This window comes from Gallinula chloropus, assembly GCF_964237585.1.
Source record: "Gallinula chloropus genome assembly, chromosome: 1".
Lineage (NCBI taxonomy): Eukaryota > Metazoa > Chordata > Aves > Gruiformes > Rallidae > Gallinula > Gallinula chloropus.
Genome location: NC_140085.1, coordinates 54,595,424 through 54,619,194, shown reverse-complemented (window position 1 = coordinate 54,619,194; position 23,771 = coordinate 54,595,424). Strand labels below are relative to the sequence as shown.

The following is a 23,771-nucleotide window of genomic DNA, read 5'->3' as shown; positions in this document are numbered from 1 at the left end:
CAAGATAAACCCATCCTCAGATGGAGCTATGGAATATAATTCAGGCAACATATATGATGAAGTATCTAGACCCATTTCTAACAAGGAAAGGAAAAGCAGCAGAGACCATGCTCCCATAGGGAGGGGCACTGGATTTGACAAACTCAAATTTAAAAAATAATCATACAAGACTGGTTGGAAAAAAAGAGAACTAAGTAAGAATAAAATAAAAAATAAAGACATGAACACAAGTTAAGAGGCATCCATCGTTGTGCACTGAGTATGAAAGAGGGAGGGGCAGTATGAGAAACCTTTAACTTCTGAGACCAGAAAAAAACAGGAGGATGCTATCTTTGAATACCTGCAGCATAACACTTCTCTCTTGGTTTTTCATAGTATAAACCAGCTGATGTCTACCAAGATGTAAAGCAACATAGTATTCATTTGCATCCACAACAGTCAGTACAGACCTTTTGTTGTTTCATTTTTGATCAACTGCATCAACATATCATCAGAATGTTTTAGAATGTGAACTTCCTCTATTTTCCCTGCACTTGTAATGGTGTCCAGTGTTTTCATTCAACAAGAAACAAATCTCTCTCCAGAACAACGGGAAGAACTACAGTTGGTTATCAAGGTCTGGTTTCTGTGGCAACACTTGCCAATTCAGAATGTTTGATCATGTATTTTCCATTTGATCAGTGAAAAAGAACTAGTAGCAAAACACTGAAAACACAACTCAGAGAGGAAAGTTAATTTATTTGTCTAAAACATCAAACTAAGTTGAGATACCTTAGTTCAGTCAAAGCTTCTTCAGTTTTCTTCACAAGCCTGGACTTCATAAACAAATATTCCAAGTTCATCTATCTACAAAAATAGGATGGACAATTCTTGACTTTCTTCAGATACCAAGTTAATTTACAAGTCCTTGAAGATCAGATGAAAAATAGGAAGCGATCCTATATTTCTTAATACACTCCACCACGTTTCCCAAGTGTACTGGAAAGGAGGAATTATCAGCCTTCTTTGGAAAGGTGCACGGGAAGGCTTATTGCCATCTCTTGGAGACAGGGTATGCATTTACATCACCATGACTGCCATGGTACAGAATCCTGGACTGCTGCTTTTATACGGCGTGGCCAATGATCTGAGAGTTGTAGTCCGCTGTCTCCATCCGCAGAATGTAGGGGATGATGCTGTCAATCTGAACGTTTCCAATCAGTCCTGCGAAGAACAGCTCTTCAGTGATGGCAGCGCTCATCAGCCTCAGAGCCGGCAATCGGAGGAGGAGTCTAGACAGCCTGGAAAATAAGGTCGGTAAGCAGCGTTACCTGTGGTCACAGATTTCTGGTGTTACTCACAATCAAGTTATCAGTAAGAGAAAAGGAAAAATTAAGGGACAATACTGGTCAAAATCCACTATATCTAGTTGAGGAAAGCATTAAATATTTAAATCAGTAAAGTATTAAATTAATGTTCTGCCCCATCTTCAATAGTACAAAAGAACTGTGAATGAGCCAGTTAATCACATGGATTGTATAATGCTCGTGTTTATTATAAAATGAAGAAATATATTCCAAGTAGGCACAATCCAAACCTAAAAGATTAAAAATACCTGTTTCCAATATTTCATTTTGGAAATTAATTATTAATGAGTAGATAAATAATACAGATGAGTACATGCATAATATGTGAACTGCTCTAAAGGTAAGAAATTACCTTTCTTAGCTAATTCTTCTTACTTACCTTAGGAGGTAAGAAGAAAATGTACACATTTAATACAAGAAATACTGGACAAGCCAGTTACCACCGGTGCTCTGAAAGGAGAGCCGATCAAGTAAGCATGCAGCTTTACAGACCTGTAAGTATCATCTGGGTATGCTTTTGTTACATAGTCTTGGAACTCCATGTAAGCCTTTTCCTGAAATTTCTCAATCTGTACCACATTTTCTAGACCTGGGTGATCTGAAAAAAAAAGAAAACAAAACCCAACCCACTCTGTGTTGTTAAACCTGCTCTATATAAGATGCACCTAAATCCATACAGATTATCTAATTGTAGCAACTTCAGTTTTGCTGGAGGACACTGCTTTACCTCTTTGTATTTCTTTTCCTCTAGGATTATGTTTAACTTAGTTTTTTAGAAATACAATCAGACATTTTTAAGGATTCAAATAACTGCCATGCTTGCAATGTTTATATCAGTCCTGATGATACAGCTCTGTTCTGTGTGGAGCAGGAACAACATTGTTTCAGTACACTGACAGCTGCTAGAATACCATATGCACAAATAAATAGCATTTGGGTGGGTAGTGAAGGATAAAATTAAGATCAGTGGAAAAAACAGAGTAAAAGGCTCTGAACCATTTGTTTCCTAAGAAGTGTAGAAGACAGGTACTGGATCATTCTTTTTCAACTGTTTGGTGCAAAATTTTCAAATGGGCTGAACAGTTTTTAGCAGTGATGTAAAAAACACTTGAATCTTAATCTTGCTAAAATGAAAAGATATTAACCTAACCACCAAGTCACATTTGGAAATTATTGTCCAGTAAATCCGAACACTTGACATAGTCTGTCATTTTTATTATCCAACTATCTTAATGTGAGTATTTTATCATCATAGTAGCATGACACTATCATGCAGAACTTATTTTTCAGAAATGGGATCATAAGTGAGCTGCCAAATCATGTCAGATAAAAGATTATTTCCACCAGTCACTCCTCCTCTCCAAATATATGACCTTCTGTCATGCAGGAGTTTTTGGCCAAGCTCTGCAGATAGAGAAGCTTTCAGAGCTACTGGGTGGTTCTGAGATGCACTGGACTGTACGATGGAACACACAATTTCAGAGAGAAGTATTTTGTCCTATACAGTAAAATTTATGCTGAGGACAAGGTGGTAACAAGGTCAGAAAGAAGCAACACCTCTGGAAGGGTGGTCTCTGACATGCAACACACATTGCTTCAGGAGGCTGCTTTTGGAGTAACGTCAGAAACACAGCTCGAAGCCAACATCCAAAACCAGGCGCTTGAAGGCCGCTGCTCCTGCACTAGTAGCCACTTGCAAAGATGCAGAGCCTTCCAGGTGCTCCCTTCACACTCATCTCTCTGCCCAAGGCTGTCCTGTGACAAGTCACGCAGCTAGACTGGCACTGAGGATTTTCAGTAACCTTCAAGTCTCCAGCTATGGAAGACAGCAAATGAGCAGGGCCTACTACTACTAACACAGATGTTCCTACTTTAGGCCTCTCCTGCAGGTGCAGCCTTGCCCTATCCTGTAGCACAGTGGTAAACTCGGCCCCTCCCCCCAGATTCTGATTTCTGGCCTGTGAATTGGTGCCAGAACATCCCTTTCTGCTCAAGGTACTGATTTTGTTATGTACGTGGCTCTAGGATACAAGAATAGTGACAACACAGTGGCATTAAAGCAGCTACACTGCATTAGGAACGTGACCCTGAAAGCATGCCAGCTAAAAAAAATTCATCTCATCACATGACTGACTATGGTCTTTTCCTAAGGTTTTTTTCCCTTCCAACCTTCTATGGCTTAAAATCAGGACTGAGAGCAGGATTCTATTCTATAGTGAAAACACTCAGGATCTGATTTTCCTTGGTGATCCGCAATAGAAGAGTATCTCTGCAATATCCTCTGGGAAGTCCTCATCTTTACTGGAGAGTTCTGATATCACTTATAATGCTTCTCATGTGCAAGAAGCTCTTTAATTTCAGAAGTCTTCAATTAATATTAAAAAAAAAGTAAGACATGTAGGGCTCTGTTATGCACTTAGATGCGTCCCATGAATTCTTGTGGATGCTGCCACTTTTACTAGAAGATGTAGATACTCTTTGGAGATACCACATAGGGAACAGATCACATAAATATGAGGCAAACAGCAAAACAAGCACCCCATAATTCTTTTTTTTTCTTTTTTTTTAAAGTATATATTAGAAAATCTGCTTAGAATTTACATTTTTTATGTGTCCAAGTTTTAAAAGATTTTCTCACCTCAACTAAGGTTAAGGATGACCTGCAACTGAATGGAAAAAGAAAGAAAGTCCTTCTCAGATCTAATAAATCTACAGAACTGACAAGAACCAAATACAGAGTTCCCCTCCACATCCTACACTACTGATGGGGTGGGGTGTAGGTCATTAAAATTCAGATGGCTTTTACATTTTTCTCTGATCTTTTCTATGGGACATCAGAATCTAAAAAAGGCAGAGCAGTGAGGATTAAGGAAGCTGATGATGCTTTTACAGCCTTCTAATGCAAAATGGAGTGACTGGAGATTTATTTTCTAAATGTGACAGTGAAAAATCCCCAGAGATACAGAAAGTACTTGAGGTTTATATGTTTTTCTTTTATCAAAATACTCATTTTTAGTTTCATATTAAATCCACAAATTCTGAATGATGAATCTAAGACGTGCAGTGTACTGATACAGTATCTGAATGCCTGTAGTGAAAAGATAATTCTACAATTTTCAAATAAAGTAAGTTAAATGTTTAATTTTCTCCAGTTGGGGCACGAGTACTACACAGTCTAACTACACACTCACTACCTGTTATAACCAGAGGACCCTTCCTCCACATTCTCAACGTTATGGGAAGCTGCCCAGTGGAAAAATACCTGGGGGTGCTGGTCAATAGTTGGCTGAACATGAGCCAACAGTGTGCCAGGTGGCCAAGGTAGCCAATGGCATCCTGGCCTGTACCAGACAGTGTGGCCAGCAAGAGTAGGGAAGTGACTGTCCTGTGCTGGGCACTGGTGAGGCTGCACCTTGAGTACTGTGTTCAATTTTGGGCCCCTCACTACAAGAAAGACAGCAGGGTGCTGAAACATGTCCAGAGAAGGGGAACAAAGCTGGTGAAGGGTCTGGAGCACAGGTCTTATCAGGTGTGGCTCAGAGAAGTGGGGTTGTTTAGCCTGGAGAAGAGGAGGCTGAGGGGAGACCTTATCACTCTCTACAACTACCTGAAAGGAGGTTGTAGTGAGGTGGGTGTTGGTATCTTCTTCTAAGTAACAAGTGACAGGACAAGAGAAAATGGCCTCAAGTTGTGCTGAGGGAGGTTCAGGTTGGTTCTTAGGAAAAATTTCTTCACCAAAAGGGTTGTCAAGCACTGGAACAGGCTGCCCAGGGAAGTGGTTGAGTGACCATCCCTGGTGGTACTTAAAAGATGGTTAGATCTCAGCTGGATGTGCAAGAGCAGCATTTCTGAAAATGTAACTGCAGCTCCTCAGAAGAAGTGCCCAAGAAAGGATGGACAAAATTTAAAACAAGAAATAAGCATGAACTTAAAAAACCCCAAACATCAGGGGCAGAGGTGAGAGTAAAACTAAGTCTCCAAAGCAGCATTCAACTATTGACATTAAAAGATGAACCCTCCTCTTCCTACTGTCTTCACTACACACCTTCCCAGGTTCCTCCACATACAGGCAGTGATTCTACAGCTGCCAGGAACTGCATATGATCAAACAGTCAGAAGTTACAAGGCAAAAACCAGCACAGGTCAAAGCTTTACATTTGGAATAATTACATACCAGGGCTGAAGAGGACGATTGCTTTCAAATATGCATATTCATATCCATCCAGGCAAAGCTTAACCATGCTGTTACAGAACTCTTGCAGTTTGAAGATATGCTCCATCACTAATTTTCCTCTGTCTGTTGGCAGCTTATCTAAGTCAACACACACACACATAAAATACACATTAAAAAATGTGGTCACACTGTATTTTAAAAAATAATGATTTGTATCAGATTCAAACTGTGGGGTATCTCTGCCACCTATAAACTCACATACTAAGTCTGAATAATCCTGACACAAACCATTATGACTGTAACGATCTTCCTTCCCCCCATGATACAGTTAATTAGGTCTCCTCCTGTCACTAAAAATTCCAATAATTAGAGGTGGTCTAGAGCTCAAAATGATCAGGGAAGGGAGACTACTTAGAAGTAAAGAATACACTGCTACTGCAGATCTGTGCTCTGTGTCAAAGGGCCAGCTGCCCTGATGTAGGGTGGTGTACAGTTTCATGGGTTTAGGCAGTCAAAGACCACGTCACTGCTGAAAAAGGTGGTACACTATGCACCTTTCATGATCTGCATCTAGAGGAATGTGGCTGGTGCAAAGCTGTTCCCCTTGGGTCAAGAATAGCTAAGAGGCCTCAAAATCCTATTATCCCCTCCCCCCCCCAAACCATCAAGCTAGTGTCCTTGGGCCAAGCAGACTTCTTGCCTCTTGAAGATGCTGCAGCTGGCATGCTACAAATCCACGTGTCTTTACTGGAAGGGTTGTCAGATATTGGAACAGGCTGCCCAGGGAGGTGGTTGAGTCACCATCCTTGGAGGTGTTTAAAAGAAGAGTAGATGTACTTGGTGATATGGTTTAGTGTTGGACCTAGTAGGGCTGGATAGATGGTTGGACTTGATCTTGAAGGTCTTTTCCAACCAAAACCATTCTATGATTCTATGTCAGTTATAAATTTCCAATTTTTGCATTGGAAATTTTGCATTCCAATTCTGCAGACTGAATTCCCACATTAAATGAAAACAAAATTATAGCAATGTTAAAACCATTATTAATTGCTACAATACCTTTTTTTGGGTGAACATGCTTAAAAATTAAACAGACCGAACTAAGTTCCCAAATTATATTTGTATCCCTCCTGAAGACATTCAAAGGTATGTTAGTATGTTTAGCTGATCCATTACATTTAGTGGTTTAATAAATTTGTTTGAATTAGAAAAATATTATTAATAATTATTTATAGGAGGATCTTGTGGATATTTTTAAATCACAAAAACTCTCAGAAACAATTCTATAATTCCCTCACCATAAAAAGGACAGGGAAAATCTAATCTGGTGAGCTTTTCTTCTACAGTTTACTGATCTGGTTTTGCACAGTATTAATGACAGTGAATTTTCATCCACTTAACAGCAAATAACACTAAAATGTAGTTAACCTGACAATGCTATGGTTTTTCTCTGTGCACCTACCTTATTAAAAAAGGTGCCAGACTAAATGTGTTAAGAGCAGATGAAAACTGCTATTTCTGACTGGTTAGCTTTTACTGCTGAAAACCTTGTGAGCATTCACAAGCACATAAAGATCAGCTAACAGGCTCCCCTACCACTCAGATGAACATTTCTTTCACTGCAGAAGAAGGAGGGGGGCCAACTGACATCTCTTTCATTTGAATGAAAAACACCCAAGAGATGCAGGATGTGGAATTACCAAGAGGGGAAGCAAACTTAGAGAAGATCTGCTGAAGACTTGCACGTAGTCTAAAACCAGTATCAGCAAGCCAACAAGCCAGGCTATGCAAAGGAAGCACATCACCACGCTGGCATTTGACTGCTTCATCTTACAGGTATCAACAGCAAGGACAGGTGTGTCCTCCTTTACTTTGTGCCCTTGATTCAGAGGAATCATCCACAGTGCACTTGTGTTCCTACAACTGATGCTGCTTGAAATATCCCCAGTTTAGGCTGACATAAGCTAACAGAGCAGCATGACACTATTAGGCATTACACAGACACACAATTAAAAAGTAAATGCTGGCCTGTATTAGCAAGATGGGTAATTTTAGTTTATTTTTTTAATTTGGTGGGGAGTCTTAGCATAGCTGGCTTTAGCAAAATTATTAAAAAATTGCATCTTGTCAACTGTATTTCCCAGTATTATTTTGTTTCAGTATTAACGCCTGAACTCTACAAACAGTACATTTTCATTAACAACTGGAGGGCAATTAAAAAGCTTCTAGACATGGAGTAATTCCCCAAGTCTGGCACGTGCACGGTGTACACCTCACCTTGCTGTAAACTGCCGTGAAGGTGATTGACAAACGCAGTCAGTATCGTTGCCACGTTCATAACCTGTGAGCACTGCGCAAGGCCGAGGGTAAAAAGCTCGTTCCAGCAGGCTTTTACTAACGAGATGCTGTTGTCCTGGCTGTTAAAGAGAGACACAAATTCCACTTAATAAACCCAGCCATTTGCATACACACAGTTTTGGGTACTTTAATTTGAAGAACGATTCATAAAACATTCATCTAATTCGACCAGCAGAAAAATGCATCAAGGGTATATTTATTTGCATGCCAGGATTAAAATCCCTGCTCTAGACCTGTATTTTTTAACAGGGAATTTTTGTATAAATGTTCTAAAAGGAAAATGATCTCTCTCACAAAACTGAGGTGAAGTTACAGTATATTATAACTGTCTAGGCATAACTCCATCATGTTAGCTCTCAGGATTTACATTGATTTTTGGAGAATATTTACATGCATGGACAAAAAAGTTTGCATTGCTCCTGTGCTGTGGATGTAAAATAGACTCAAATTTTAAATTTTTTTTCTTTTACTTGTAATCTGGCAGTCTGGAATAATTTCTTCATTAATATTACAAGTGAAATGGAATGTGTGAGATCAAGTTCCTGAGCTTCCTGACAGCTATTTTCTGTATCCTCTTCATGTTTGGAACCAGGGTTGAAATACAGACTTTGAGGTATAAATAGAAGTCATGAGGATTTGTTTGCTGGAATAATTAGTCCTTAGATTAAGTTTCATGTTTAGTCAATCAATCCATATTTGGGCATTTGCATATTAATAGCCTAACTTTCAGTACTGCCCAGCACCTCTAACTTCTAGAGGTTAACGAGAGCTCAGCACCTTAAAAAGGCAAACCTAACAGTGAGGAGTCAAACTCAGGTACCATGTTTCCCAGTTTTAGCCAGTAAAAATAAATAATGGGAAGTTAAAAGAAGGACGAGAGCTATCAAAGAAGAAAAGCACATTAAAGCTAGGATTTCAGCTAGGATTTCAGCTATAAAAATACAAAGGCATGGATTTCTGCAAGCATGTTGCTGAAATCTCCAGGAACGTTCCTGAGGATGTACTGCAATACTATTCACATGTCAAATGGCAGCTTAATGTAGCCTTGTCCTGCACTGGATTGCAGACAGCTTACCCAGGGCAGTATTGTTTACCATGATCCAGTTCTTGTTATGGTAGATGTGATACATGCAGTTCCTACATGGAGCTCCAGGCCTGGAGGTTGGTATCCCTGCCCGTGGCAGGGGGGTTGGAGCTCTATGATCCTTGGGGTCCCTTCCAACCCAGACCATTCTATGATTCTACATGTATGTGTTATATCCCCTTTCATCTCCTGCCAGGGGGACTGTGCTGAGGCACACTGAAAACAGGCTGTCCTGGCCACTCCACTGGTGCATGTGCAGAGAAATGTCTCAGCTAGAGCAACTTTATGGCTGCTGAAACTTAAGCCAGAACCAGATGATTACACTTAAGCAGCCACAGAAGCCTGAGAAGGTGTAACCAGCTTGATGAACGTTTCAGCAGGAATCTCTCTTGCCTACAAAGACCTTCATGCAGGAAGATGAACTGAGCAAAAACTCGGTATCGTTAATTAAATCCGTATTTCAAAGCCAACTGTCTTGTTGGGACTAAGGAAAATATTGCCTGAGGAGAGAACCACCTGGATACAATTACCTATCTTCCTTACTAAACCATTGCTGTGGGGGTTTTTGGCTCCTCTCAATTACTAGTACCATGACCATCTCTTCATTTTAACAGTGAAATGAGTCACCCTTCCAGGAGTCAAAATTACAGGCTGTAACGAACTCAAACTGAAAAAGCTGAATTAATTTCAGATAAATCCCCACTTGAAAAAAGTCAGTATTTTAAGCTCTTCAAAAGGGAAACTGTATATTTATGTTAAATGGTGTTTAAATATACTTTTCCCAGTTATCTTGACTAGGACTGCAGATGCTCACACATTAACTCTATTAATAAAGACAGCCTACTCCTCCATTTTTTTATTCAAACAGAAAAATATTATTGGGGAATTAACATATTCAAAAATATGCAGATCTTCTATATGCACTTCTTGTTAAATCTTTTCACAGAGACAGGTCTTCTGTACAACACTTTATTTTTAAAAAGCAATTCTCCCTTGTCATTGCAGTGGTTTGCATTGTTTCTGTTAGAAAAACCTTGTAAAAATGCACGATGGCATAATGCACTCTATGCTAAGCTACTACAGGTTTTAAAATTCTGCAGGGCAACAATTTCTACTAAAATAAATCATACCTCCCCCTCTACTCTGCCCTGGTCAGGCCCCACCTGGAGTATTGTGTCCAGTTCTGGGCTCCCTGGTATAAAAAAGACTGGGATCTCCTGGAGAAGAGTCCAGAGAAAGGCTACGAAGATGATTAAGGGCCTGGAACATCTGCCCTATGAGGAAAGGCTGAGTGAGCTGGGGCTGTTCAGCCTGGAGAAAAGAAGACTGAGGGGGGACCTTATTAATGTTGATAAATATCTCAAGTGTGGGACACAGGGGGAAATGTCCAGCCTCTTCTCAGTGGTCTGTGGGGACAGGACAAGGGGCAATGGCTGCAAGTTGGAACATAGGAAGTTCCACACCAGTATGTGGAAGAACTTTTTCACAGTGAAGGTGTCAGAGCCCTGGGACAGGCTGCCCAGGTGGGTGTGGAGTCTCCTTCTCTGGAGATATTCCAGACCTGCCTGGACACCTACCTGTGCGACCTGTCCTAGGGAACCTGCTTTGGCAGGGGGGTTGGACCCGATGATCTCTGGAGGTCCCTTCCAACCCCTACGATTCTGTGATTCTGTGAACTACTTCTTTTATTTTTTTACACCTGCTATTGTTAAACTTTAGAGAATTTTCCTTTTTCCTTCTCCAAAACACAGGTTTCAACTGCACACAATATAGTATCTTTGAACTACAGAGAATCATTTGGCTTGAACATCTGAGTAAACACAACTGGTAATCACAGATCATCCTGCTCTTGACAGCCTTCCTGGAAATGGGGACAATCCCTCACTTTGAAAAGGAATTCTCTTTGCTGCCACAGTCACACACTATTTGGACACTGAATTAAAGAAAAAATCTGTAGATGAGAAGGGATGAACGTGATTTATGCTCCATTTGTGTCAGAGCTGATACAGTATCATTATTTGATGTCTTTTCCTAACATTACTTTAGAAAAGAACAGAAAATCACTTTTCCCTGTGCTGTTTTGAGACGTTTTCTCCTCATGATCAGCAAAGTACTGCTCCATTTCACTCAGGGATTGTAAGCAATACCCTGAATGCTGCTGGAAGAGCAGGGTGCTACACAAACTGTAAAAAAGAATAATAGTATTTACTTTCTGGTTACAGAAATAGAAAAAAAAAATAATAATATTTACCTTTAGGTCACAGAAATAATTTGGGTTTGCACAGCCCCCTAAAATTAAACAACTTAATGCTGAATTCTTGCTGAATCTAGCCAACCTTTTTCTTCATATAGGTTATTAAAGGCAAAATTCATAGTAATGATTCACTTATAAAGACAACACTATTTGAAGATCCAGAAAGGAGCTTCTTTTTAGTGATGCCTGAGAAGCATCTTAGTTTGGGATGTAGCTATAAAAAAGCGATAGGAAGTCCTAAAAATTTCCTAAAAATTTAGTAGTGGGTCTACTCATTTTTCCTTCAAAACCCAACCAAAGTACCTGAATTAGACCACAGCTGGAAGCAGTTCTGATTCAGAAAATGTACTTTCATGAGGAAGATCTATAAAACAGCTTTAGTAAGTAGATTTGTATTTTAAAATGTCCCTGAAGAAGGCAGTGAAAATAAAAAATTCGTAAGAGCGAATAGGAAACTGAACACTCACCCTAAAGCTTGGAAAGATGGAATGGAACGTGCCCAGTGCATGGACAGGAAAAGCAACCTGGAGGCTGACTCACATATATAGTGAACGTTAAGATACTCAGGCATAGGAGAAGGCATGGTGAGCTGGCAACCAAAAAGATAAAGAAACCAAAGTCAGTTATTTTACTTTCTTCATTAAACACATGGTAAGGAAATAAAATAAAAATCAATCTTAAGAGTTTCAGTGAAAAAGTAAAGCTGTTTATTTAAAAACCACGAGATATCCTGAAATAAAATGGAATTAAGTGTTTTTTCATTATTAGCCACATTGTTACACCCTACAGCATCTATAGAGCAATACAGGCAGGAAAAATTTTGCATCTTTCTATTAGATAAACATTCGTGTCTGGGATATCTGGAAATGGAAGATCCCAAATAAAACTCAACATTTGAGACACTCTCAAAACCCAGAAGTTTTAGAAGCAACACTGTAAATAGAATGAGGTTTCTGACATTTATATAAATACATAAATATTCCAACACTTCATCATTACTTTCTAAAGCTTCCCTTTAGAGGAAAGAAGTATTTCACTTAAAGAAGAGTGGCCGAAAGAAATACAGGAGAGGTGTGAGGAGCTGAAAAGGCCTGGAGGCTGTGTGAGACCTGCTCCACAATCATGAAAACATCCCTGTATTATCCACACTATTTCCAGCACAAAACCAAAACACAGCTCCCTACCAGTTACTGTGAAGAAAATCAAATCTCTCCCAGTTAAAACCAGAACAGAGGGGCAAAGTTTACTACAATGCCTGGTACTGAGGAAATTTTCCCATGAGCAAGCTTTTTGATTTGTCCATGAATAAGATGATGAAAAAAAATGGGTAGAGGGATTTCTGCAGGCTTGTAAAACGAGAAATAAAACCAGAAAACATATGGCTTGCTAAGAAAGAACCCTTAATGACTGAAGTCAATTAATACCACGCTAAAAGAAGAATCTCAAAATCCAGTAGCAGACTGCAACAGATCCACCTCCTAACAAGTGAGAACGTGGACACTGACTCTCTGCTTGGTGTGACTCGTCTGTGTAAATCCTTTTGCATGGGTCCCCCAGTATTTTTAAGGCAAGAAGCTATAAAGTAAACAGGGCAGCTAAACCACTTGAAGGGAGCTGTACATGGTCCCAAACAGTTAACCAGTGAACAAAAGCAGCGTGTTCATCGGCAGTGAGTGCCAATACCTGACCAAACAGTCAAGTTTGGTCAATGTAATTGACCAAAATTCACAAAATTCAATGTAAGGTTTCATCAGTTATGTTAAATGGGTTATAAATAGTTAAATAATGGTTGAAAAAAAAAAGGTATTCAGTACCCTGAATGCCACATGTGCATCACTGAGCAATGGCCCCTCTATTTCAACGATATTCATGCTTGTTTCTCCACCACCAATGGCTTCCATGTTTTCAGAGTTCTGGCACGCTGGACTCTCTCCTGGATTTAATGCTTTTGCAAGGGTATCAAATGCCCTGTGAGATCACAACAAACAAACAAATGGGGGTAAAAAGTAGAGAGCTTCATTTTAGAGACCATTTCAAAGCAGAAGGAAGATGCACATGTCTGAAACCTGTGCTTAGATGTCTGTTTCAAAGAACCAGACTGGGAAATACAAGTCAGCAGCATGCTTTTCCTGACACTCCACCAAGCAACATCCCTGAAAACTTCAACTTACAGTGGCTCAGAAACTAAAATTAGCAGCAGATCCTCACACTACTTGCCAACGAATTCACAGCTTTGACACTGATTGTGCCGCTGAATCACAGTTTGCCTTTCAAGATCTCTTCAGTGATGTTTACTGAGTGCTGGCATAAGCATTTTGAGCAGATGATCATCAGACTGCCACGAAAGCAACTCACTGCACATATAAATTCTACAGATTTTTGCTGCTAGGAAGCCAAAACAGAATAAACTTGCTGTTTTTTTAATGCAGTAAGTAATGGTTAGGTCATTCAACTTGATTTCTCATCTGTAGTACCTTTTGATGTGGGGCAGTGACTCCTGTCCCACGCACAAATGTTACAGAGGAGATGTCAGGATAAGCACAGATCTATTACTTATTATTTTGCTGCTTGATGACAGATCAGTTATTTTTCTGTTCACAAACACATCAGAGAGCCACAACGGATATATCTTCAATCAAAAATACACAGACTTGATCACTGCCCACAGACAGATGACATAACCTGAGAGCAGTATCCTTTGTATACAGTGTTGCATGAAAAACTTATGCACTGATGTCTGGAAACTTCACCAAAGCTGATGCGTATGTAGAGCTGATTCTCCCTTTACAGAAACATGTTTATTACCACAGGATCTGAACTCCCTGATTTAATGCCAAAGTCTGTAGCAGAACTTTGCCTCCTTCTCTTCCCTCACACTCCCCAGCTATTTAAATTCATTAACACGTTAAAAAAAAAAAATTACACCCCCTAAATGTTTACTATGTTTGACATAACCATTATAACCAAGTGAAACACTGTGATAGCAGCCCTGCTGACACTGCCTCAGGCTTGAGATGGCACATGAACTAGCTTTTGCCCCTACACTAGCCACTACACCTTGAGGTGTACAACGTGAGGGGGCTGGGGCATGTGGAAGTGGACCACTCAGATATACCTGGGACCTTTTCTGCCTGAGGTATATGGAAAGTAGATGGAAGGGGAATGTGTCCATGGGATAGCTCCAGGAGTTATATTATTGGATTCCTGCTAGGAGACCCGAGTTTCAGTTCCTGCGTATCTTAGTCTTAGCAGCCTTACAACAGACAAACTCAGCAGCTCAGTGGCAGCTCCTTCTTCAGAAAAACAGGATCTCTGCAGGGCTCTTCATGCAGCAGGGACAGAAATATAAGAGAGGAGCAAGATCTCTCCCTTCCCCAGTGTCGTGGTTTTACCCCGGCTGAGGGCCAAGATCCACGCAGCTGCCTGCTCCTTAAAGGAAAAGAGCAGGGAAAAGGGAAGGGGGGGGGGGTGAGAAGTAAGGGAAGGGAAAAGGAAGAGGAAGGGGCAAATAACCCCAAAACCAAGAAACTAAGAGGCCCGTGGGTTGGGATAAGGATAGTTTACTAAGATAACAGAAAGATAAAGTATAACAATGCTAACAGGACTTTAGAGCAAAAATATATGAAGCTGCTGATACACAATGCAGTTTCTCACCAAACCACACAACTCAGGCCGTGCCACCCAGAGCCGTCCCAGAACCCGACTGTCCCCCAAGAACTGCGCGTCCCGGAGCCGCCCCAGGCCTTCCTCCCGTCAGCCCCCGATATCCTGGGCAGGACGTGACTGGCGTGGAATACTCTCTTTGGTCAGTTCGGTCACCTGTCCTGGCTTCGCCCCTCCTTTCTCATGAAGAGCTGAGAAAGTCCTTGACTGTCTGACAGCAACTAGAAACATCAGGGTGTTATCAGCACTACTCCCATTTTAACTCCCAAACACAGCATTCATCCGCTGCTACAAATGAATTTAACTCTCTCCTGACCAAAACCAGGACACCCAGAACACAAACATCACATGCATCTGCCACGATTCCTTATCTATTCTAGTACAAGCTGAGGAGTCCTTTTTAATTTGGGTGGGCAGGTACACTGGTTAACCATGTCTGCCTGTGACACTTATTCCTGAACACCTGCTTTCAAAGAAATCTTCTCCCTGGTATCTCCCAAGCTGGCACTAGTAAGGCAACAGAAGTCAGTAGCTCTATGGGGCCTCTCCATACACAAAGCCCCAACACGAGCAACGACTGCAAGCTAAAACACTGAGGAAAAGAGAATCTGGGAACAAAGCTTGTCAGGAAGCTATGAAAAGCTAGCCCATAAAGTGAGGATAAAGGGTACAACCAACATTAAAAATACATGGTAATGGTATAATCTCCCACAAACAACTTTGGTTCTCTTTTTGTCAGGCCCAGTCACTAACAGATGCACACGCTGCTGATAAACGGTAAGAACCAAAGCCATTAGAGGGTAAGGCACACACCATTACAATATAAAGGCAGCAGAATGCTAGCAGGGAAGTTGTACACTCAATTTGTGTCAGCAAGAGTGCAGGTTTAACTGCAGTAGCTGCAAAGCAGGGGGATGTGATAAAACGTATTAAAAACATAGCTGTATAAAACTTGCTTCCTGAAATCCCTTAAACTCCTTTCCTTCGGTAAGCACCTGTGCCTGATAGATCAAGCTGGCAAAGGGCCTGGCAAGGAAATCAAAGATTTAGATAAAAATTTTAGTTTCTGTTTGGGTAACAACTTCCCTTTCAACAGGAAGACTGAACTTGAACCTCCGCACTGGAAATCTGTTAGGTAACTTACTGGACAAGAGGACATGCGAAGCTGAGTCAGAGCTTTTCTGAGCTCTCTGGCTGAGAGAACTCGATGCCTTTCTGTAGACAGATTTATTTATTTTTTAAAAAAAGGAACAGAAAATGCTGAAGTTGGCAAAATCAAGCAGCTGAAAGTGCTGGGAAACAGACACGACAGATTACTATGTCTTTTTGAACAGCCACAGAATCGAATGGGCATGTAGAGCAATACCAGCTGCACAGCATATTCTTACACTCTTTGCCCAGGAGGACACAGCAAAGGCCCAAATCAGCACCTATGTAAAGTCACATTGACCTTATAAGGAGCATGTAGTGATAGGACAAGGGCATGTAGCAGCAGGATGAGGGGTAATGGTTTTAAACTGCAAAATGGAGATTTAGGTGGGATGTTAGGAAAAAGTTCTTCAATCTGAGGGTGGTAGGTCACTGGCACAGGTTGCCCTGCGAGGTGGTGGAGGCCCCATCTGTGAGGATATTCAAGGTCAGGCTTGATGGAACTTTGAGCAACATGATCTAGTGAACATGTCCCTGCTTACTGCAGGGGGTTGGACCTTTAAAGGTCCCTTCCAACCTACTTCATCCTGTGATACTATGATGCACAGAAAGGAGCAGACCCGGAGCATTTTGCTCACAGTTATGCAAAGCAGTAGAGTCTGTAGGGGAAATCCTGTATTTCTGTCAGTACAAACTACTGGACTATACACCCATCTTTTTTGTCCTGGATGGATTTACTGTAAATACACCTTTTCAAAACAGGATGTACAGTGTAGGTGTGTAAAGGAATATCTCTGGGACACTTGTCATGAGCCCGGATGAGATGACAACCAAGGAAGAACACAATGGTGATGGATGGAATAACTCAGGGTGTACTACACAGAGTATCTTACACACGCACTTGCCAAAAGGGCTCAGCTAAAAGCCACAAAACAAGAAACAAGTCTGTAAGATACTCAGTGAATGTGTCTGTAGGGACGGTGAGAATTCCACGAGTTCTCTTTGTAGAAAGAAACTGGTTTTCAAGCTTTTAAGGTGATTAACACTTACAGGCATTAAACTGCTTACACAGATGAGATCACTATGAAACAGTTTTCCAGGATGATACAAAGTAAGACGATGGTGCAAGTTCTAACACAGGTTATTAAGGCAAACCAACAGGTAAGAAAAGCAGCTCTAAGATTTACATTTAAATCAGCTTCAAGTACAAACAACTAAAAGTATTTTTTTCTCAAGTGAAACTTATGATTTCACTTGGAAAAACCTTAGAAGATGTATTTTTTACATGAGCTCAGGCTGCTATTATTAATTATTTGTAATGCAGGTAAGTTACCTACACTGTGATGATTTAATTAATGGTCTGAATTGACAGGGACCAGGAAAAGAATAGTACCTTCCAGTGCAACACGCCTTACCTTGTAACGTCGCTACCACCTTGCTCTTCTTGCTGGAGTTCAGATAATGATGCATCTCCATTACTTAAACTCTCAATCATAGAGAGCTCTATGCTGCTTTGTGACATGTCTTTGCATTTACCCAGATTGGCTAATGAAGTCACCACGTTTGCCAGTGTACTTAAATCTCCCTGACATGCTTCAACCTAAGGGAAAAGTAGAGCTTTTAATTCTCTCATATTGGCAGCAGTTAACTTGCAATAGAAGAATTTGACTTTGACATAAATGAAGAATTGAGCTTATGAATAGACCTGAAAGAAAATTATTGTTTTCAGTAAATGGGTAATCATAATGCAGCAACTAGACACTGCACTGCTTCTACAATATGAAATATTTAGACATTTACAAGCAATAGACATCTATTTCTTCCTGAAAGAACACTACAGAAGGGTAAGTGAGTGCAGGAAGAGAAATTATCATCTCCACTCACTAGGCAAACAGTTACAAGACTCTAAGACTGCACTAGATTATATTTTTAGCATCGTCCGTCCTTCCTCATGAAAATGAGTCAGTAGTAATAGGGCAGGAGAACATTTGAAAAAAAGGGAATGGATAAAAAAGTCACCTTTAAGGAAGCAGGAAAAGAAATAATTGCTGCAGCTGTTTTGGGTTTTATGTCCTTATTTAACCACAGGGAAACAAGGTGATTCAGTAGTGACCAGCAACTTAGAGATACAGCAAGTCATGTTTCCCACCCTGCCCTCCCAAAATATAATAAGGACATTTAATAATAGACAAGTATGCTGCTGCTAACACCAGCACGTTACACGTCACTTCGCTTGCACTGTTGTACTCTAGAGACAGAGCCAGAAAAGTGAAATGGAATAAACAACTTCTGATAGGCCCTTTGCAGACACAGCAAGCGAGGCAAAACACACGAAAACAGAATGAGGTAATTTAATATCAGCTAGAAAAATACAAAAGCTTCCTACTGTGCATGGGTAGGGAAGTTATCACATGGCTTTAGCGGATCAGTAAGGCTGACAAAATGGAAACACAGCAAAACCAGCTCAGAAATAAGATTGCTGCTGAGATAGCTCTTATTAGCTTTGCATAAACATTAGTGATTCAGGGGGGGGAAAACCTAGCAGTGTTTATGAAATGCACTGTGATAATGCCATGGGAAGTTTTGCAAACATCTCATTCTATTGGTAGGAAAGAAACATCCACAAGTCCTGAGCTTTAGAGCACAGGAAGTTCCACACCAACACGCAGAAGAACCTTTTCACAGTGAGGGTGACAGAGCCCTGGGACAGGCTGCCCAGGGGGGTTGTGGAGTCTCCTTCTCTGGAGATATTCAAGACCCGTCTGGACGCCCATCTGTGTGATCTGTCCTAGGGAACCCGCTTTGGCAGGGGGGTTGGGATCTCTGGAGGTCCCTTCCAACCCCTACGATTCTGTGTTTCTGAGTCAGGACTGCCCGATATGAAGAAAAATTAGGCAGCCATTAAACCTCAGTGAAGAAGGGGATGAAGGTGTTTACTTTGTAGAGTTTTTAGCATTTTTACCATCCAAGGCCAAAACCATTATTATGAAGAGAAATCTGTAACACTGGCTAATATTGTAAAGGAGTGCTTTAAAAAAAACCCAAAAGTAACACCACAGAACAAACCAGAACATCCCCCCCTCCCTACGTACACAAGTACATCACCTCCCCTCAGTCTTATCCTATACCTTATCTGGAGTCATCAGCACCGTAGGCTCACTTTTCACTGCAGACTGATGAATGTTAACAAACATCCCGGATTCCAGCAGACCTGTTGACCTGACAGAACAGCACACATTTTAATTCTGACCTGCTTTCAGGAACGAGAGCGAGCTGCTTCTGAGTGGAAGTGCCATACCTTGCTGTTTCATTGTCTGTTACGAAAGTCGGGGTGGCAGTCAGTGGGCTCCGGAGATCCTTCCGAATGTAGATCTTTTCTGTAGAGGCTGCACAGTTGGAAGATTTCTCTCTTGACACTTCAATAGGTTTCCTCTCGCACTGTACAGCTAACAAAACACACAACTGTTTGGTCACAGCCCAAATTACAGACTAAGAAATAAAACATTCCCCCCCCTCTTTGTTTAATCTGCAATTTTAGTAATGAGACTATTTACAGAGGCTGTAACTCCAAAGACCCATAACCAATAAGCTAACAACCTGGGTAAAACCCACCACAACCACTTGATCCCTTCTTCAATGAAGTGACATAGCAGTCAAAGCCTAAGACTGACCATACAGACCCTTAATACTTTTTCAAGTTACAGTTAAGGGAGAAATCCCCTTACACCTTATTTTTAATTTGGATCTGACAGCTATGGCTTCTCCCTCTCTCCATTTCACTAGCCCACACTCTCAGTTCACTTGTAAAGGGCTCACATTGCCCTTTTCCATGGACTGTGCCTCTGGGTTGAACCCATGCAACTTTTTATGCACTTAAAGGAGCTTCCCAAGTTAGGGGCTTAGTCAATATGGGCAGGGAAGGGACTTTCACAAAGCCCAGTGCAGGCCATTTAAGATCTGGGGGACACCCTGACCCAGAAGCACTGAGTTTTAGGGAACAAGCTGGTTTTAAAATTGAATAGCTCAGTGGAACTAAGTGGCGTGAATCTGGGCTTTGGCTTGCAGATACATCACCTTGGACAGATTAGAGAACATTAAAATTAAATTTACAGTATTATAGCATATGGGGAACAGCACATTCTCTACCTCTACAGAATAAAGAGAAATCAGTTTACAGTTGATCTTACCAGTTTAAAAGGAAAATTTAATTTCTGGAAAAATAACAGTAACATGACATTCTTACTGCAAAACTTAATTAATAAAACAGTATTTAACAAAGTACAAATCTTTTAAAAATGTTCAGTAATTTGTTCTTCCACAATTTTAAAATGGTGCAACTCATTTTACAAGTCGGAATAAGATCCTGGAAGAGATTTGCAAGCCAGGCTTGTACATAATTTAAAATACACATCAATTCACCAGCCTGATAAGCTTTGACTACTGGCTCCAGAGCTTCTTTAATAGGGTACTGCACATAGAAACTGTTTAAGCTTATAAAGAAAATCCTGAACATTAATTATCTAAAACCACAAAGGCAAATAGGAAAAAAATTAATTAGTTTTTTCTTCAATTATGCAATTTTGGAAAATGTGTGACTAAAGAAAAAAAAACCCATAACAGCTTTCAAGTTAGCAGATGGTGAAGCCATGTGAATTTTTACCCTGGTAAGTGTCATAAAACCAACCACCATAATATCATCAAGTTCTGACAATGCCATTAAAGCTGGCCCATAACCCACAAACGCTGCTTTGAAAGGGTGGGAGATGGAGGCACAAGTCTTTCTTCTGTGGCTGACCCTGTGTTCCCTAGCTGGAGCTTGGGAGTTTGCTAAAAAAAGGGCCACGTCTTCTTCAAGGGCCACATAACCCCACGGAGGGAGCTACAGCACAAGACGGTGCTCAGTTTTCTTTCCTACTCCCACTCCAGTGAGGAGAGAGACAGACGTCTTACCCCGGAACAATCCTCTCCTGTGCTCGGTCTTGTCCCACGCTCCAGACATCCTTTTCCTACCTTCTGACCCCCAGCCCCAGCGATTCTGTTCTGCCTGAAGCCTTCTGCAGAGGGGCAAAGTACTGCCAGCTGAACTAGAGTGCAAAGAGCCACTTCCACTCCCTCAGCTTTTTCTCCCTTTCTGAATTCATTCCTCGGTGCTGGAAAAGCCTTAATGGCTTCTGCTGACAGAAGCAGGGCTGTAAGGAGGGGAATGTCCACAGAGGCTCGAGAGGGTCAGCAAAACAGAGCTGGGTGGCAGAGAGCAGAGCACAAGACTAACACTGGGCACATTGTAACAGCATCAGTATGGGTGCTGAGGAATTTGTGAGCTGTTTGATTTTCTGCCTATTTAGTATTCTGGTACTGCTGCTGTGTCGCAACATCGCTACATCCAGCCTATGGACATCTAAAAAGGAACCTGAAACCTCCAGGGACTGCTAAGACCTGTACTCCAGGTCACTGTGGATCTCTGCTGTGTGAGCAGCCATCTCTGCAGAGCTTTGCCAGAAGTGACCGTCAATGGCCAGTAATCTCAGCTGCAGAGAAGTGACAAGAAGGAAGGACTGAAAACATTCAGTACTTAACTGACACACAGAGAAAAAACTAAACTATATATAAACTATATATATATATATACACATATATCTATGACATGAACATGGGGATATGCTTGACTTTTGCCACCTAGGAATAACACCTCACCCACTTTCACCACATGCAACGTGCTTATTAAGATTGTCAAGCAAACTGCATCCTTGAAAACATTTCAGACTTCTGACACACCAAACTTCTACAGTTCCTTAAAGGAAAACCACACAAAGATTTACAAATATAAAAATCAAGATTAATTTGTATCAATACAAAGTATCTCTTACGTAGCCCAAACTTTAACACAGCTGCCAGCTAGAATCATTTACAGCGGTTGGGACTTACAGTCTTGCTTCATGCCAAAGGCGATGCATCTCTGCAGCCTACAGTACTGGCACCGGTTCCGGTGGTGCTTGTTAATGACACAGTCTTTTGTTCCTCGGCAGGAGTAAACCAGGTTCTTCCGTATACTCCTTTTAAAGAATCCTTTGCACCCCTCACAAGTTACTGCTCCATAGTGGCGCCCTAGTTACAGAGCAACACACATCACAACGTTAATTTTACAGCGCATCGGTATTATTCTTAGAGTTTACATATATTGACAACAAAGCATTTGCTGTTTTACCCAGAAAAAGTAACACTTTTTGCCCCATAGGTTACAGATCTTAAAGTGTATCATGGCTATTAAACAACATTAAAAAAGCGAGTGAACTGTTTTTCTAGTTCAAAGCACTTAAACGTGACAGATGTTACAAACAGAGACGTTGCTTATTAAATTCTTGGCTGAATCTGTTGACAGCAATGTTTAAAAAAAGTTAAGAAAGCAGGTTAGCAAGAACACAGAAGAAATGGTACATCCTTAGTTCTTTCACTAAAACGTCAATTAGAGAAGAATCTCTCTAATAAGGAATTAAAAACATAAAATCAGCGCTTCTCTGAATTTTCTAATTTAAAATCCTAACATAAAAAATTTCTAGGATATACTACAGGGAAAAAAAGTTTTAAAATTGTTTTTCAGAAGTGAATTGTTTTGGTTCTGCTGCAGCACAAAACACAAACATTCTCAGAAAGTGCTGGCTCTGATTAAGGCATGTGTGGCAATTCCCAGAATATTAATTTTATAATCCTGAAGCAAAAAAATATTCCAAAGCTGCAGATCGCTGACGAACACTCAAAATGCACGCTGCAGAGGCACCGGGGCTGCTCTCTGAACTAAGTAGGGCATATTACAGAAATAAATCTCAAACATGAAGTAATGTAAGAGAAAAACATATTTTTAGATTCTTTCCTCACAAACTTTTTTTTTAGAGACATCAATCTCGCCTGTCTGAAGTCTCTAGAAACTGAGAATTTATAAAGCATCACATAGACTAAAGAGGAGTATCCCTACCTGAAACACTGGATTGGGAATACTTAATATCCACCCTGCAAAGTGCCTGAGCTGCTGCTTCACCTGCCCTTCGAGGCACCCGTGTGGACTCCAGCTCGGAGGTGTTCGCACGACACCGCCTGTCACACGGGAAGCCCCCCAGACCTCGCAGCTGCTCAGGGACACATGGCACCACCCCAAATTTGCTACCACTACTCAATACCCCTGGGCCAGGACAGGAGGAACAGCTCCAGAATAATGTTAAACAGCTTTTATAAACTTGCACCACTGTACAGGGGTGAAAAAATAAACCCAAGAAGGAAGAAAAAAGTAAATACCTGATGCCTTGTCTCCACATACAACACACAGATCAAACACTTTATTTAGGCTCTGTTCATTGGGAGAGTTGTCTGTTAAAATCTGGAAAAAAGTGTGAAAGGATTTAATTTTTCTATTTCTTGCCATCAAGAAAGATAAAAATCTCACGCTCGTGGTTTTTTCCCCTCTAAGATAAGGGACCAAATCTACAAACTATAAGGTTTTCTTGACTAGTTTTACAGTCTTCATTGACACAAAGGAGCTCCCTGCCATGCCACTGTGCTCCTTTTCAGGATGGAACAGAAGTTTTACTTTTAATACTTCTGCAAAGATTTCAGGGTCTCACTTACTTCAAGGCTACCTCTGCAGAACAGACTGGCATTTGGAAAACCATTCAGCACTGCATATTCCTACCTCACCTTTTGCTGGATTTTGCATTTGTATCCTAAAGACTTTGTTGACAGTACACAAGAAAC

The 23,771-nt window shown here is 40.8% G+C and overlaps 1 protein-coding gene across 1 annotated transcript in view; it reads right to left on the bottom strand.

Moving 5' to 3' along the window:
- Nucleotides 1-718: 718 nt before the first annotated feature.
- NR2C1 (nuclear receptor subfamily 2 group C member 1) overlaps nt 719-23,771 on the bottom strand; it is a 36,417-nt gene continuing 13,364 nt past the window's right edge. Inside the window, exons 4-14 of the mRNA XM_084268172.1 lie at nt 23,316-23,397; nt 21,954-22,133; nt 19,327-19,474; nt 19,157-19,247; nt 17,444-17,628; nt 13,031-13,184; nt 11,684-11,805; nt 7,798-7,937; nt 5,521-5,658; nt 1,839-1,944; nt 719-1,280 (exon numbers count right to left, since the gene is read on the bottom strand). Coding sequence (XP_084124298.1) covers nt 1,106-1,280; nt 1,839-1,944; nt 5,521-5,658; nt 7,798-7,937; nt 11,684-11,805; nt 13,031-13,184; nt 17,444-17,628; nt 19,157-19,247; nt 19,327-19,474; nt 21,954-22,133; nt 23,316-23,397 — 1,521 coding nt within the window. The 3' untranslated portion in view covers nt 719-1,105. The remainder of the gene's footprint in view (nt 1,281-1,838; nt 1,945-5,520; nt 5,659-7,797; nt 7,938-11,683; nt 11,806-13,030; nt 13,185-17,443; nt 17,629-19,156; nt 19,248-19,326; nt 19,475-21,953; nt 22,134-23,315; nt 23,398-23,771) is intronic.